The sequence below is a fragment of the Myotis yumanensis genome, unplaced genomic scaffold, assembly GCF_028538775.1.
Source record: "Myotis yumanensis isolate MYYU_CA2020_CCGP unplaced genomic scaffold, mMyoYum1.0.hap1 SCAF_2, whole genome shotgun sequence".
In the NCBI taxonomy this organism is placed as follows: domain Eukaryota; kingdom Metazoa; phylum Chordata; class Mammalia; order Chiroptera; family Vespertilionidae; genus Myotis; species Myotis yumanensis.
The window spans coordinates 11,582,593-11,599,606 of NW_027223753.1; the positions used below are offsets into that span (position 1 = coordinate 11,582,593).

Genomic DNA, 17,014 nt, shown 5'->3' on the forward strand with positions numbered 1-17,014 from the left:
ACTGTACTCCCCGGCCGGTCGCAGGTCCAGGAGTGTCAACAGGCTGGGCGCCCGCAGGACTTGGGAGCAAGGACAATCCCCTGATGTCGGGACTGGTGGACTGGAGCGCCACACCCTTGGAGCAAGACTGTTGTCCCCAAATAAAGGAACCCTCCGTGTTTGTCACCCCGAGGCTGATGGCCCCCCCTCTCGGGAAAGTCAGGCGGGGAGATAGGCAAGCGCCGAGAAACCCGGCGGCGGGAGCTCAGGAACGCGCCGGGGCGCGGGGCTCTCCGCCCGGTCCCTGGGGCGGCGGCCAGGGCGGCACCCGCAGCTCCGCCGCGCCATCGCCCCGCACCGAGGGCCGGCCCGAGGCTCCCAGGCGGCGGGGAGAAGGGGCCCGGCCCCCGGAGGGAGCGGCCGAGCGCACCGCCCGCTCTTTCTTGTTCGCGTCCCTCCCTCCGCTGCCCCCGCCCTCGCTCCCTATTTGGAGCGGAGACACCCCTGACGTCGGAGCCGCTCGCTCGCCGCTCCCCCGCACCGCGCGCCCGCCCGGGGCCGCAGACGGTGCGCCGCGCAGCCCAGCCTCGCCGAGCCTCGCGGGGCCGCCGGGCCTGCCACCCCCGCGGGCCGCATCCAGCTCCGCAGGAACCGACCGGCGCGCCGCGCTCCTCGCCGCCGCCGCGCGCGGTAAGTCCCGTCCTGGCCGGCACGCGGGCGCCCGGCTGCCGGAGGCTGCGGCCGCAGGGGCAGCGCCGCGCCCCCGGCTGCGAGCTTCGTACCCGGCCCGTCCGGCGGCCCGGGGCCCGGGGCCGAGGCGCCGCCACCGAGCCCCGCCGGACGCCGGGGCTGGGGACGTGGGCGCGGCACGGGGTGGCCGGGGGACACCGCTGCGCCCCGAGCCCTTCCCCGGACTCGCCCGGCGTTTCCATTTCTTGGGAGGAGTGTTTACAGCCGGGAGAGAACGGGAGGGAGATGCGTGGCGGAGCGAGAGCCCGGCGGGTCCAGGGCGGGTCGGGCGGCGCGGCGGGCGCGGGGCACCGCCGGGAGCTGGGCCGCCGGGCTCCCGCATCCCCCAGGCTGTCCCCGGGCCTCGCCGCGCCGCGAGCCTCTCCGCACCGGGACGATTCTGTCTCCCTTTTGTCTCTCTCTGTCTGCCTCCCTCTCCCTCTCTCTCTCCCCGTCCCTCTCGGTCTGTCCCTTTCTTTCTGTTTCTCCTGTGGAGTTTCCCTGGGTTTGCGCCTCTGCCCGTATGTTTCCGTGTCTCCGCATCCCGCCCCGCACGGGGGGCTCTCCGTGTGTCTGCGTGTCTCCCTGACCCTCGCCCTCAGATTCAGACAAGCGCCCGGGGTCGGAGTAGTCGCAGTGGTTCCTAGACCCTGTACCAGAAACCAAACCCTCCCCCTGCCTCCCGCCTGCCCCTAGGGCCTGCCGGGGTCATCCCCCTGGAACCGAGTCTGGGGCAGGGGGAGCCAGCCTTTCCGGGGGCTCCGTTTTCTTAAGAGTTCCACCCCCGCGAGGTGGCCTGGACCACAGCGCCCCGCGGCCGGCCACCTGCCCGCCTGCTCCCTGGGCGGGGCGGTTCTGATCTTTTACGAGCAGCCGGACGGGGCAGCTGCCTGCCTGCCTTGGGGCGGCCAGGGGGCTGGCGGGCACCAGGGGAGAAGTGCACATTTCAGACTTTCTGAGGCCCTCGGCCAGCTGGAGGACACCAGCCTGTAAGTGAGGGACCGCCCCCCCCTCGGAAAACAGAGGTCAGGGCCTGAGGCCAAAGTCCGGGCCCTCAGGAGATGGGGGTGAGGAAGCAATTTGTCAACAGGCCCCTCATCCTTTGTTACTGTCAAACCGCCCGCCTCCCGAAACCTCCCCAGATGCTGGGGCTGCTGGGGTGTGATTTGCCTTTAGTTGGAGACCAAAGAAAAGGTGAAGCTGGAGCATTTGCTTGGGACGCCCCCCCCCCCCCACATCCCCCCGCTCCCCCCCCCCACACCTTTGCAAGCTTTCTCCTGGGCCTGTGGGCCCGAGGGGTGGATGGGGGTGTAGGTGCTCTACGTTGGCTACGGATCTATCCTCATTCTTTTAAAGTTTAGCCCCTTCCCCCAACCCCCAACCCCAAGGGTCGGAGGCTGGGGAGCCGGCGGGATGCTGGCGAGGTCTGCAGGGGGACTTCTGCTGAGCAGATGTGCAGGCCGGTCCTGCAGCCGCTCATTAGCATAGATTTGTTTTGGAGACAGCTTTGGGTCTTCCGGCTGGAGGGTCTTGGGGCGGGAGGGCCCTGGCCTGGGCTGGGGGTTTGTAGCCAGGAAGGTGGAGCTGCCTGGCAGAGACCGGCCAACCTTTGGGGCCTGGGCTGGGCCCTGGGTGTCAGCCTCCTGGACAGTTGGTTCAAGCTCTGCCAGCGCGCTGACGGAGGAGGAAGGAAGCCACCCTGCGGTGAGACCGGGTCGTGGAATCAGAGTGGCTTTAACAACGCTCGGGCCGATTCCCTGTGAGGGAATCTGCTAAAGTGGATATTCCCAGGCTTGCGCTCCCTGTTTTGCAGACGTGAGGCTGAGGGAGGTGAAACAAGTGGCCTGGGCTGGAACCAATAGATTATCCTGCCTCCAGGCACACAGGGAGCCAGGAGATGAGCTTGGGCCTGACGGTGCCCTGGACCCCAGAGCGGGCCTGGGAAAGCCCGCTGAGCTGACCAGGGCTGGGTCTGGCACTGCCTGGCCCCGCCCAGAGTGACCTTTGCCGTTGCACCCTTCAAGGAAGTCCCTGCACTCAGTCCAAGACCTGCAGTGATGGCCGCGCCCTTGCTGATCCTCGAGCCCAAGGCCACAAACGCCACACCCTCTGCACCCAGCAGCCAGCACAGCCTGGCAGCCGGGCCCAGACCCGTTTTCTGTTTTCTGCAAGTTGGATCCTACAGGGGGCTGGTCTCTCCTGGACCCTGTCCCTTCAGTCCGCGGCCCAACAATCAGAGTCTGAGTGGGGTCTTCCTCTGGGCTCCCACCCCGGCAAGCAAGTGTGTGAGGGGGACAGGACTCAGTTTATTAAACCCTTTCCTGGCCATCCCCTCATTTGCTTGAGTTTCCCCTCCAGGCTTCCCCTCATCGCTGTGGCAGGTGCAACTCCGGATTTGCATATTTTCTGCATATTTTCGGGACCACCCAGAACCTGGTGAAGGGAGTGGGGAGGAGAGGGTGAGGGGGGATCCTGTGGGAGGCAGAGGGACAGGCGTGGGCAGAGTTCAGGGAGGATGAGTGGCCCAGGGAGACGCCGAACTGGCACTAACAGTGACATTTTCTGAGGACTGATCCCAGGACAGGGCCCCCCAGAGGTTTCCATGCACAACTGCCCTGTGAGGTGGGTATTATCACTGCCCACCTTGGCAGATGAGGAGGTCGCTGCAGAGAGAGGTTAAAGTGGCTGAGCTAGGATGGAACTCGGGTCTGTCACAGTTCACAGTGGAGAATGGAGGAGACCCAGACTCTGCTGAGGGCGGGGGGCGGGGTTAGGGAGGCAGGGAGAGACAGAGGCAGAGGCAGAGACAGACAGGCTGGCTTGGGTTAATGGGTACTTTCTATCCAGAAAATCCTGGTGTTCGTGGTCCTAAGTGACCCTGAATATTTTGATTTACCCCAAAGAGGAAATGGGGAGCGATTGTCGCTTGTTATACAAATGGACTCTGCTCCACAAAGAGCTTCACAGTGGGTGTCGGGCCCAGGTCTCCCTTGAAATCTGGCCCTTCCTGTGAATTTAAGACTTGATTCCAGGCTCTGGGATCCAGGCCGTGGTGTAGGCCTTAGAATCACGGGGGAGCCCATGCAGATGCCTGGGCCGCGCCCCAGACCTGTGGAGTCAGGAAGTTCAGGCCTGGGACAGGCCTCTCAGGAAGAGGCGAGGTTCTGGGCGGTGTGGACACCTAGAGGACCCCACAGTCCTGACCCAAGGCCTGTGTTCTTGCTGACCCCCACCCTCAGCCCTTCCTGCGGGAGCCGTGAAAGCAGGTTTCCTGTTTATCCACTGAGCTCTTCCCGTGTGGGAGGTGTGGCGGCCACTTTCTTGGTCCGTGCCTCAGTTGGCACCGTGCTGGAATGGATCAGCACTGTGCCCCCGGGGAACGTCCTTCCTGTGCTGTTGGGCGCCTCAGAATGTGTGGAGTGTTTGCCCGAGGCCGAGGGTCTGAAGGGCTTGGATTTGGGAGTGGACAATGAGATGGTAAAGGCCACCCCCTGGGTTTGGGTGCCCTCGCTGAAGCCTCTCCTCAACTCTGAGGAAAGGCAGTACCATACCCGAGGCTCCCAGGAGCAGGGGCCGGCCGAGGCCATGAGCTTGTCTGCAGGGGAGTCAGGTGTGGGGTGTGAACCCTGTTTGAAGGGGCCCCCAAGATTCCCGCCCAGGCAATGGCCAAACACCAGAGTGGGAGACGCAGGCTGACCAGGGATGAGAGACAGCGGCTGGGCCAGGGGAGGGCGGGGAGCCCCAGGCCTCAGGCCCACTCCAGACTATTCCCCAGATTCCCGGCCGGCTTCTCCGTTTCCTGCTTCCTCTTCTGTGACCCTTTGCGTGTGCGAAGGTGGCTGGTGGTTCCCCTGCTGCTGTCAGGTTCAACCTCAGTTCTGTGTACAACCTGCGGGTTCTAACTGTGGACAGGCAGTGTTCTAAGCATATAGATTCATTTATTCAGTCCTCATGACTGAGGCACTGAGGGTAGTTGTAAATAGTAGATGTCACTTGTTTACTGCTTACTTTCTAGTAAATCTTGAGCAAATCTCTTAACCTCTCTGTGACTCAGTTTCTTCATCTCTAAAATGAGGAAAACAAGGGTCTCTACCACCTAGGCTTGTTGCAAGGACTGATACATGAATTTATGTAAAAGCACCTAGAACAGTGCCAGTCAATACAGTTAGCCGTGTGGGCTGAGGATAAATCCCCTTCCCTGGCCTTTGCTCAGGCAGGGCCCTCAGCCAGGAGCTCCCTTCCTGTCCTCACCGTTGATAACTAATTGTAATTCTGTATTAAATCCAGAATTAAGAATCTCTACTCCTGCCCTGGCCAGGGTTGTTAAGTAGTTAGAGCATCCCCCTGCTCACTGAAGGGTTTGATTCCGGTCAAGGGCAAGTACCTGGATTTTGAGTTCGATCCTCCTCTCCCCGCCTCATCAGTCGATGTGTGTCTTTTTTTTTTAAAAATTCTTTATTGTTGAAAGTATTACATTATGTTTCCTTTTCTCCCTATTGACCCCCCCCACTCCCACCCCCCAGTACGTCCCCTACCCTCCCCCCCGTCAATGTGTGTCTTGATGTCTCGCTCACATCACATCAGTGTTTCTCTCTCTCTCTCTCTCTCTCTCCCCCCCTCCCTCCCTCTACTCTCTCTGAAAAGCAATGGAAAAAATATCCTCAGGTGAGGATTAACAAAGTAAATGAAAAATAATCTCTACTTCCTGCCCCCACAGCCCTCTCTGACTGCCCCTACTTTAGACAACTTCCTCTTAACCCACTCCCCTCCCCTCCCCTCCTTCTCTGGGCTTCGAGCTCCTGAGTGGGCCCAGGGTCTGGGACCTCAGCTCCCCTGCCCATACCCCCGCCTCCTAGAAGTTGCACAGTAAATGAGTGTGGACTGCAGGGAACCGCATGGCTCAGGGGAAGGGCATTGTTTGGCCTGACTTGCTGGGGGGCCTGGGGGCCAGTGGGACTCCCGCTTCCCGCCTGGTATTCTGAGGGCCCCTTGACTTGCTGTGTGACCTTCAGGGTGAGGAGGAAAGTCTATATAAAAAAGAGTAGTTGAGTTGCTGCTTGATAAAAGCATGAACCAACAAAAATTAAACCTGCCAGCAAAGAGCCCACCCCAGTCAGTGTGAAGGGGGGCAGTGGGAGTTCTTGGTGGTGGGTGTGAGGGCAGGAGGAGGGTGGGGGTGTCCTGATGACCAACATGTCTGGGAGTGAGTGGCCTGGCGCCCTCCCCACCTCCAATTCCAGCGCTGAGCTTTGGCTCCGATGCCCGCCTAGCCTTTCCCATGATCCCCAGGGGAAGAGGACTGGGTGCCTGCTGGGTACTGGGTGCTTTCCCTGCATCGCCCCAGTCGTTCTCCAAGGAAAGTGCTCAGCTCCCCCTTCTAGGGTTGAGGTCGGTGGGTGCAGAGAGGTGAGCTTTGGCAGCTCCTAGGCGGGAGGGGAGGGAGGGAAGAGCTGGGACTCAGGGAGCTCAGGGCTGCTGGCTGGGGAAGCTGAGTGTGGCCCAGGCCCCTCCTCCTGACCAGGGCCGGGAGAGGGTGGGTGACTGTGCCCTTCTGTGGACATAGCTGACCCTTAGGATGAACTCTCAGCTGTGTACTAGGAACAGAGGAAGGTCAGGGAGGTGGCCTTCCCCTCCCTTTATCTCATTTCTCTTCAGCTTCTGCCATTGTGTGACCCTAATCACCAGTCCCCATCCTCTGGGCCAGCGACTTCCCTAAAAGACTCACTGTTATCTCCTAGTAAACCTTGTTATTTAGCCTCAGCCCTGATCTCTACTCACCTTTAGCCTGATCCTGGTCCATAACCTCTCCTCATTCCAACTCCTACTCAGACCCGAGAGCTCATCTCCAGGATTTCATTAAGATCCCAATCTCCATTCCAGATCCTAAGGAAACGGAATCACTCCCTGACCCTGTCCCTTCTTCCCTGGCCACACCTGCCCTGACCTTCCTGAGGAATCATAATGGGGTCAGGTACAGGACAGAAGCCCCCGATTTCTCCGAGGTCTCTAGGGGCCGGTCCAGCCTGGGGAAATACAAAAAGGATAAACCAACAAAAAATTAAACTTGCTAAACATTAAACTTCTTCTGGTCGGCCATGGCCAGACCCTGACTCCGGACGGCGAATTCCCTGGGGACGGACGAGCACCATTAGGAGTGAGGACGCCTCCTGGATGCCAAGCCTGTGGAAAAATTAGCGAGGCTGCCAGTGAGGAAGAAGTCCATCCTATTTTGTTAGGATGTGGTTATACTAAAAACAGGGACTTTGCTGTCGATCTTGTGAGCGAGACCGGAAGTGTGTGGGTGAGAGCCTGGGCCGGCACAGACTCCTCTGGGATGGGGGCAGACGGTCAGGGCTCACCTCCTCCTGCTCTCCCCACGTCAGCCCCTGGAGCTGAGGGGACTTGCTGGATAGAGGAGGTCGCAGCCCTGCAGGCTGGCCGGACCCTGTTTGTAAGCCCAGCTCAGCCAGTCCACTGAGGCTTTCACTGCAGGAGCAGGCAAGACCTTCCCCCAGCATGACCCACCCTCCCCTCCCCAGACTCTGTATAAAATACCTGCACTTTATACGGAAAGTGGGCTGACGGTTGTTCTGCATGGGATGTCCAGCTCTGAGCCAGCCCGACTTCAGTGCTGGGCGTCTGTGGGACCGGTGGACCTACCTGACCCTGCTCCTGTTTCAGCCCCACCCAGGCCCCGCGGGGGACTGTCCCTGGCGGAAGCACCCCGACTGACTGAGCTGGCCTGGTTCCCACCCTGGCTGCATAGCAGAACCAACCTGGAGCTTGTGAGATTGCAGACCCCCACCCGCCCTGGAACTTCCACTCCACAATCCCCGGGGAGTTCTGAGTGTCTACCAGGTGTGGGAACCGGTGGTCTAGGGCACCTCACTCATCTTACAGGTGGGCACGCTGCCGCCTGAGTGTCCCGGGTCACACCCCATGTGTGGACTCCTGACTGTCCAGCGTCCTCTCCCCAGTGGACCTCCTTGCGGGCATTGCCCTCCTTTCTGAATCTCCACCAAGCCTTCCTCCTCCTCGTTTTTTGAGGTGTGTGTGTGGGGGAACCTACAGAAGATGAACTTGGGGAACACTGGGAGAGTCCCCTCTGTCCGGATCCTTGGGACACACGCTGCCCTGCAGCGCCATCTGCTGGCAAATTCTCGTATGGTCCTGGTGTCTTGCTCCATTCAGTTGACAGAGCGGGTCAAGTGCGTGGCTTGGATTGCCTCCTGCTTGTCCCAGGTTTGGGTGGAGCTGGGGATAATGATGTATGTGTGTGTAGACTCAGGGCTCAAGGCTTTGGGGGGTTATCCAAAAAAGAAATGCAGTCTAGTCCGGGGTTAATTTTTTTTTTTTTTTACATGGGTTTCAGTCAGCAAAGTGGTCTAAGAGTTCACCGTGACATGAAGATGGAGGTTAGCTTTCCGGACATCAGAATACTGACAGCTATGGCAGCATGTCCAGAAGACATGCTGGATGGCCAGCCCTCGAGGGCATGCGCTGGGTGGGCAGTTTTTCGTGTTTGCCCAGAGGACCCACAACATCAGTGAGGAGGGAGCTAACGATGGCTCAACACTCAACACGAGTCCCAGCAGCAATCCTTCGCCATGCACAGCATCACCATCCCTTTTTAGACGAAGACGCTGAGGCACAGAGGGAAAAGTACTTTGTTCAAAGCTACCTAGGAAGTTATAAAAATAACTGACACGGAGTGTGTGTTATCTGCTGAGGGCTTTTCGTGTCATGCCTCATTTCATCTTCACGACACCCGTTGGTGTACATACTATGACCAGCCCCGGTTTCGAGGTTCAGAAGGGATAACTTGCCCAAGGTGTGGTTGGTTAGTAAGTGGGAGAGTTAGGATTTGAACCCAGGCAGTCAGATGTCAGAACTCATGCTTACAACACCACTGCCCCCCCCTCCCCCCCACTTGCCAGCGTCCTCAGCCTGGCCGGCCTCACCGCAGTTTGTGCTCAGTTCTAGGGCTCTGAAGGCCACGGGCACGATGCTTCGGGTTCTGGTGGGGGCCGTCCTCCCCGCCATGCTGCTGGCTGCCCCTCCGCCCATCAACAAGCTGGCACTGTTTCCGGACAAGAGTGCCTGGTGCGAGGCCAAGAACATCACCCAGATCGTGGGCCACAGCGGCTGTGAGGCCAAGTCCATCCAGAACAGGTGGGGTCCAGGGGCCTGGGTGGAGGGGAGGAGGACAGGGCTGCCCGTCCCTGCCTCTGCCACAGTGACCAGGGCACGGTGACCTCTCCTCCCGCAGAGCGTGCCTGGGACAGTGCTTCAGCTACAGTGTTCCCAACACCTTCCCGCAGTCCACGGAGTCCCTGGTGCACTGCGACTCCTGCATGCCAGCCCAGTCCATGTGGGAGATTGTGAGTACGGCTGCCCGCCCCTGCCCAGCCTCCATGCCCCACAAAGCCCGGCGTGGTCGGGCTCGCCTGTCTTTCTAGCTTCACCTTCTCTCACCTTCACTGGCTTGACATGTGACACCAGCTCACCTCCTTTCAGTCTCCAACACCTGCTTGGGTGGTCGCCGTCACAGGGCCCTTTGCACATCCTCTTTGTGGGAACACCTTTCTCCTCCTGGCCTGGTTAACGTCTGTTCATCCTTCCGCTCTTAGCTCGAGCATCATTTTCCCAGGGCCCCTGCCCTGAGCCCCCGAGCTCTGTGTGTCTCTGCTTTGAGCATCCGTCACAGCCTCTGTTTTTCATCTGCATTTGGGTGATGTTGACGAGTCTGTTTCCCACACTGGACTCTGAGTTCCTCGAGGGACTATCCTTGAGTCCCCAGAACTGGCATGGAGTGGAAGGAGGGAGGGAAAGAAAAGGAAGGAAGGAACTAGGGGGAACAAGATGCTAAACGGGTTTCTATAGGGCAAACCTCAGCTAGGCTGGTGGTTCCGGGGTGAGGGAGCTCTTGGAGGAAGTGAGGTCTGAGCTCAGGCCCAGAGGTTGAGTAGAAGGTACCTGGGCAATGTTTGGGGCACGTGGTGGGGGTGGGTTGGATGAGGACCTCCCAGGCAGAGGGAACAGCATGTGCAAAGTCTCATGCAGATCAGTCAGCACAGTTGGTGGGAGTGGCGCAGGTTCAGGGGTGGAGAGTTCGCCAGGGGCAGCCTGAAGGGCCGGGGTGGCCTTAGTGAGAAGCCAGGATTTTCCTCCAAGTGCCGGGGGGAGCACTGAGGGGAATTGAGTCAGGGGCAGGCCACGTTGGATTTTGTCCCTCAGGGGGGCCCTCTAGCTGATGGGAGGGGATGGAGAGGAAGGCGGTAGGGCTGGGTGTGGGGAGACAAGTCAGGTGGCATCTGTAGGGACTCTCCCCGTCCCTCCTGGATGGGCCCACAGAGCTAACTGGGGTCTCACAGGTGGGCTCAGACTCCAAGTCTCTAGGATTCCTGGGCCCACGAGGATGTGTGACGCCTGAGGCCGCCCTGCCCGCCTCGGACCCTCGCTCTGCTGCCCTCCCCAGGTGACGCTGGAGTGCCCCGGCCACGAGGAGGTGCCCAGGGTGGACAAGCTGGTGGAGAAGATCCTGCACTGCAGCTGCCAGGCGTGTGGCAAGGAGCCGAGTCACGAGGGGCTGAGTGTCTACGTGCAGGGCGAGGACGGCCCGGGCTCCCCGCCCGGCACCCATCCCCACCCCCATCCTCACCTCCACCCTGGTGGGCAGACCCCTGAGCCCGAGGAACCCCCTGGGGTCCCCCACACCGAGGAGGAGGGGGCTGAGGACTGAGGCCCTCGACTCTTCCTCCCCACTCATCCCCCGTGGAATGCTGGGAGAAGTGTGTGGGGAGAGGCTGAAGCCCCCCTTTGGCACTGGATGGACTTGGATTCAGACTTGGACTTGGAATGCTTCCCGGTTGCCATGGAGATCTGAAGGGAGGGGCTGGAGCCAAGCTGCACAATTTAATATATTCAAGAGTGGGGGGAGGACTCTTCTTCGGAGGGGGGTTCTCTTCCTTTCTGCCTCCTGGAGATGTGCCCCTGGGAGGGGGAGAGAGTTGGCTAAGCTGCTGAGGTGGGTGGGGGTGAGGCCGTGCAGATGGTGGGAGCCAGGCTAAGGCCCGTGTAGCCTGTGGCGGGGCAGGGCCCCTGGGGACAAGGGTGGAGCTGGGCCCTGAGCTGAGGGTGGGTCTCATGCCGCAGTGGCCCTGAAGGAGGGGCTGGGTCTGGGCTGGGAAGGCCACGGGCAGAAGCAGGGAGCTCCAGCCCCACCGCTTCCCCAGGGCCTCCCACCCACTCCCGTGCCCAGGGCAGCTTCTCCCCGTGCACTGAAGTGGCTCTCCCCCCATGGCTGGGAGTCAGGCCTGGGCAGGACCCTGCTGACTCATGGCCCTGGAGCCGGGGCCAGGCTCTTTGGGCCTCTGGCTCTCTTGGCTTTCCAGGGGTCGGAGGGAGGCAGGGAGGCGTCTTCCCAGGCCAGGGGGTGGGAGTGACCCCCAGCCCGTCAGCAGAAGAGCATTCCTCCCTCCTTTTCTCTGAGATCTTTGTGCCTCCACTGCCCCTAAGTTCTAGGGCCCTCAGGAAGCTGATGAGACAGCCTCACCCTGTTGGGGGAACTCTTTCTAAAGCCCTGGTGGTGGGGAGGGGTCTCCCTTACTCAGATTCCAAGGAGGGACCTGGGTGGGATGGACTGTGGCTGGGCCTCAGGGGCGAGGGCTCTTGTGGGCAGTGTTCACTGTGGCTCAGCTGCCTGATCCCAGCGGCCTCCCCCCTCCCGCTGCACTTTAACCCTAGAGGAGGTGCGGGGTCCGACCGGGCGGGGCAGGCGGGCAGGGAAGAACTGCCTGTGTCCGCTCTTCTGTCCCCAGCTCTCCTGTCCCCAGCAGCTTCCAGCCCCTCCGGCCCCCTGTCTGAGGGCACCCTGCTCCTCATGGCTGTTCTGACAAGAGCTTCTGGAGCTTGTAACCAGTAGAGTGTCCCCCGACGGACCCTGAGTGTTCTCACGAATAAATTCGTTCAACGCCCGTGTTCTCTCCCTCACTGGCCGGCTCCGCTGACCCAAGGTTCCGGAGGGGCCCAGCGGTGGGGCCTGGGGAAGGGTCAGGCTGCACGGTGCGCCCTGAGTAGGCCCTCCTGCATCCTGGTGACCCTCTCACTTTTCTGCCAGGTGCACTGGCCCCCCTGGGCCCTGTCACCCCAGCTCCTGTCTCCCTGGGTGCCCGGTTCTGGCCTTGCGTATGTCCTTGGTGGGCTTCCCAACTGCTTTTTTTGGTTTTGACCCTTGGTCCCTTGGGCTTGCCTCATGCCATCCCTTTTCACCCTCACAGTGACCCAGCATCAGTCCCCGGGACCCCAGCCTGGCCTGGCCCAGGAGAAGGGGAAACAGACAAAACTGGTGCTGTGCTAAACACACACACACACACACACACACACACACACACACACACACACTGGTGCTGTGCTAAACACGCGCACGCGCGCACACACACACACACACACACACACAGGTGCTAAACACACAAACTGGTGCCGTGCTAAATAATTGACATAAATAACTCACCTACCCTCACCACCACTCTGTGATACAGGTATTGCCCTCATTTTGCAGACGAGGCATGGGAAGTGCAGAGGGGTTAAGTAAAGTTCCAGCATCATGCAGTTAAAAATGTCACCAATGGGACATCCAGGTGGTCTGGGCTAATAACTCAGCTCTGTAGGTGCCGGTTCTTAATGACCTGCTGTGGGATGGTCCTGACACCTCACAATGACCCTGTACGTTTGGTAACATTAGCCCCATGCGATTGAGCGTGGGCTCCTCCCTGCCCCCCGCCCCCCTTCCAGTTCCCCATTGGAAGGGGACAGCGTGAGGGCTATGATCTCCTTTCTTCCTCACACACATTGCTGTAACCGCTGCATGCCAGGCAATTTACATATATTGTTTCTAATTCTTGGAAAATGCTCATCTTGCTAATGAGAAAAATGAGGGTCTTAAAGCCCTGGGATTCCAATCTGGCGCCCTCTAGTGACGACCGTTGTATACTACACAGGATTTCCTTAGTGTCCCAAGCCCTTCTTTCATGGCTGCTCCCCGCACTGTAGTGCATGTCATGAATGTCCCAACGCGAGAACGGCACCTCTTGCAGTTGAGCAGGACACAACTTGCATGATCACCCACAGTGGCCCTGCATCCCTTTGACGTGGAATTGGGTTGGAGAGAAGTATACCTTCTGCATGCAGACTTCAGTGACCCCTCAGACTCGGAGGGACAAGTCCTGGCCATATCAATAGTCTTTCTATGTGGCTGGAGGTGAGAACTCACTCGCGGGTGCAGAGAAAGTCCCGCGGGGCTTCCGAGGACTCAGAGACCAGGTCCAAATGAAAGACCTACTGGGGCTTGGTTTTGGTGCTGGGCCTCAGACCTGAGCACCAGGCTGTGTCTTGCTCAGGAGCTGCCTCCATCCTGTGTATGGAACAAGGCAGAGAATAAATTCATTCATAAACATAAATTAAGCGGCTGCTTGGAAAGAAAGCAGGAAGGTGGGTTGGCGGGGCTGGTCGCAGGCCTGGAGTGCTAGTCAGAGTTCAGACTTCATGCGCTTTGCAGAGAGAGCCCTGAAGTGTCTGCGCAGAGCTGAGTTTCAGCAAGAATAGAAGAAGGCTCGTGGGAGGAGGAGGGGGAGGCTGGAGAGCAGCTGGGAACTGCGATAGTTCAGGCCGGAGATGATGGAGGCCAGAGTTAGGCAGGAGCAAGGTCTGGAAAGGCGGGGTCATACGGCGGGGGCGGGGCCCCGCGGCTGAGACGCAGCTGATTGGATTTGGGAGCAGCAGGTGGGAGGGGCCAGATTTGAGGGACCAGAGGCGCGGGGCTAGTTGTGTTAGTTTGCCAACCCGAGTGAGATGTCAAGTAGTGGCTGCCAGTTTTTCTCTTCGCCAACCTCAAACTGAACCACAACAGCCTAGAAAAAAAAACCCAAAACTGCAGCTCCCCCACCGCCCCCTCACCGCAGGGGATTAAAATCTTTACAGGGGATTAACACTGGCACACAGCCCTGTCAGCGCAGGCCCCGCTCCGGATGGGCCGGTAATTGGCCCCAGCTTCCCCGCCTTGTTAGCCTTTTATGGAGCCAACAAGCCCCACCTTTTTTTTTTTTTTTTTTTTTCCCTCTAGCTCCAAGCCTCAGGGAAAATCCAGTCTGCCTGGGTTCAAATCCTGACAGGGCCACTTTTTCGCTGTGTAATCCTGAGCAAGTCACTCAGGATCTCCGAGGCTCAGTTAAAACGGGGAATAATGATCACATCTTCTTCACTCTCAGGGTCATGGCGTGCTTTCCATCAATCAATGTACATATAAAGCTTGAAACAGTGTCTGGAGTATAGTTAGGCCTTGGTAAATGTCAGCCGCTATTAAAATATTGAGCATGAATGATGGGCCCATAACGGCTTGTGGTTGGGCTGACAGTTTTGTTCATTCACTCATTGAACGTATATTTGCTGACAGCCTAAACAGTGATGGCAAACCTATGACACGCATGTCAGAGGTGACACACGAACTCATTTTTTTGGTTGATTTTTCTTTGTTAAATGGCATTTAAATATATAAAATAAATATCAAAAATATAAATCTTTGTTTTACTCTGGTTGCAAATATCAAAAAATTTCTATATGTGACACAGCACCAGAGTTAAGTTAGGGTTTTTCAAAATGCTGACACGCCGAGCTCAAAAGGTTCGCCATCACTGGCCTGACATGTACTGAGGATACAGCAAGGAGCAAAACCAACAACCCCCTCATGAAGTTTACCCAGTGGGTCAACGTGTTCCGTGAGGGCAGCTTTGTGCAGGCCTCACATCCCCCCTGGACCTCGGCTTCTCCATGTCTGTAATGAGGAGCTCTCGTTGGTTCTCCATGTGCTGACAAAAGCGGGGGTCTGGGCAGAGGACTTCCTAAGACTCAGCTGTCCCCTGTGGCACCAGCCTTCTCTAGGAAGAGAGCAGCCGGTGGCTAGGAGCAATCAACCAAAGCCTAAGCATCCTGAAGACCCCTCTGCGCCCTAAAATGTTAAGGAAGTCTAAGACATTATTAATTCATTATGAAAAGACAGATTTAGAAGCACACACAGGAAGAACTTCTGAAAAGTTCTTAAATTCAAGATAATAACAGTGTGGCCACAAGGTGGCACCGCTACCCAGGCCCAATCTTGGAAAAACCTTTTTTTAAAAAAAAATTATAGCAAAGTACAGATCATAATATAACAAACATTTGTGACTCTATCACCCAGAATGAATAAATATTAACATTTTTGTCATGTTTTCTTTATTTTTTTAAATAAAGGCTATCAAACATTACAGCAAATGTTAAAGCAGAGGGACTAATATTCTATTCCACTATATTCCACGAATTTTTCAAAGCTAAAATTGACCAGGCAGCTCCTCCGGGTGAAATGGTTTAAATACTCATTCTTTCCACATCTTTACCATCCCACTTTCAGAGTAGCAGAAAACCGAAGCGGCTTTGCCAAGTTCACAGAGCAAGTAGCAGAATCAGGATTCCGAAGCCAGGTCACTGGGCTCCAAAATCTGCTGTACACAGCGCGTCCTAGGTTCACACTGTTGGTCAACCAGGAATCCCTGGGCCGAAGGATTTACTGCCGAGCTGAACGCATTCCCATTGTTCAGATGGGAACACTGAGGCCAACAGCTAGCACTGACACAGCACCATAAAACTTACAGATTACACCAGAGTCACTCCCTCCCCTCAACAATGCCGTGAGGTGGGAGGGAGAAATTTCCCTCTACCTTTCTAGGTTCTTCCAGCCGGTCTAATAATCCAATTGACATGAGACAATTTGCAGATGAGAAAATAGTGACCCAAGGAGATGGAGCCGCTGGCCCTAAGTCCACAGAGCTGGTGAGCCTCAGAAATAGGATCCCAGGTCTGGTCTTGTTTTATTTTTATTTTTAAAATATATTTCTTTATTGATTTCACAGAGGAAGAGAGAAGGAGAGAGAGATAGAAACATCAACGATGAGAGAGAATCATTGATCGGCTGCCTCCTGCACGCCCCCTACTGGGGATCGAGCCCGCATCTCAGGCATGTGCCCTTGGCTGGAATTGAACCCGGGACCCTTCAGTCCGCAGGCTGACGCTCTATCCACTGAGCCAAGCCGGCTAGGGCAAGGTCTGGTCTTTATGACATTCATCCCATGCTTGGTACACTACACCCTATTCCTCAGGGCCCGGCAGAAACTGTCGGGGTGGGGCAGGTGGTATTGGGAGGGACAACAGGCTCCTCCTCCCGCTGCATCCACTGCTCTGTGGGTAAGATGGGGGCTCTGAACAACAAATAGTGGCTCATGGGTGGGTGAAGGGTGCTGCAGGGTCTTAAGGTTTTTCTGCTTTGGGTGTTAAGCAGACCCAGGTTTCAGTTCCACTTGGGTGAGGCGCTCTGAACCCCTGTTTAACATCTCTCTCAGCATTGTTATAGAGTCAGAGCCATGCAGTAAAGCCTTTGGAACATGGCAGGACTCACTTGTGGGAGTCGCCACAGGATGCGCCTCCGTGGTATGCAGGTTCTTTTGAGCGGAAGGCAATCGAGACCCTCTGGGCTCAAGAGAAACTTGGACCTCTCTCTTAAAAAATGTAAATTTGGGGCTTTGCCCCTAATACCAGTTATCACCAGAAATAACTTTTTTTTTTTTTTGACCTAGCTATATGGCAGGGCGAACATGTAATTACCAAACACCTGCTCTTCTTACCCATCTGTGAATGGCCCGCCTCCCTCCTGAAGCCTGAGCCCTAACCTCATCCTTAGCTCAGATGTCATAGACACTCCATTTTCCGTGTCTGTCTCTGAACCCTTATGTGTGTGGGTTCCCGTATGTGCATATGTAATTAAATTTGGTTACATTCTTTTGTTAATCTGCCCACATCAATTTAATTATTAGACCGGCTGGAAGAACCTAGAAAGGTAGAGGGAAATTTCTTCCTCCTGCACATGACTTCTGTTTCTATGGAGGGAAAAAGGTGTCCTCCCCACCCCCACCCCTGCCCACACTCTCTAGATTTCCTTTATATTGCTCTCCATTACCGTTTTTTTCTCTAGCAAGTCTCCATCCACTAGAATGTAAACTCCACAAAGCTGGAGTCTCTGTTTTGGTTACTGTGTGTCAATTGGTCAGAACAGTATCTGACACCTACCAGGTGCTCAATAAATGGTTCGCAATATTAATCTGTGAAGTCTGATAGAGACTCTTAGCCAGGGGAAGAGACACACAGTGGGGCCACACCCAACCCCTCCACCTGCAGTGACTCTACCCCCCCACACCTGGCCTGGAGTTTCCCAAATCTGTTCACA

At 57.2% G+C, this 17,014-nt stretch overlaps 1 protein-coding gene across 2 annotated transcripts; it reads left to right on the top strand.

Moving 5' to 3' along the window:
• The first annotated feature begins 530 nt into the window (after positions 1-530).
• On the top strand, positions 531-11,684 carry NBL1 (NBL1, DAN family BMP antagonist). 2 transcript variants are annotated; one of them, XM_070404228.1, is made up of 4 exons: positions 531-669; positions 8,686-8,880; positions 8,978-9,089; positions 10,187-11,684. In XM_070404228.1, the coding sequence occupies exons 2-4, from the start codon at positions 8,714-8,716 to the stop codon at positions 10,448-10,450; spliced, it is 543 nt and encodes a 180-aa protein (XP_070260329.1). In that variant the 5' UTR covers positions 531-669; positions 8,686-8,713; the 3' UTR covers positions 10,451-11,684. The 2 variants fall into 2 exon arrangements, with proteins under 2 accessions (XP_070260329.1, XP_070260328.1); XM_070404227.1 differs by lacking the exon at positions 531-669 and adding an exon at positions 7,582-7,755.
• The last annotated feature ends 5,330 nt before the right edge of the window (positions 11,685-17,014 follow it).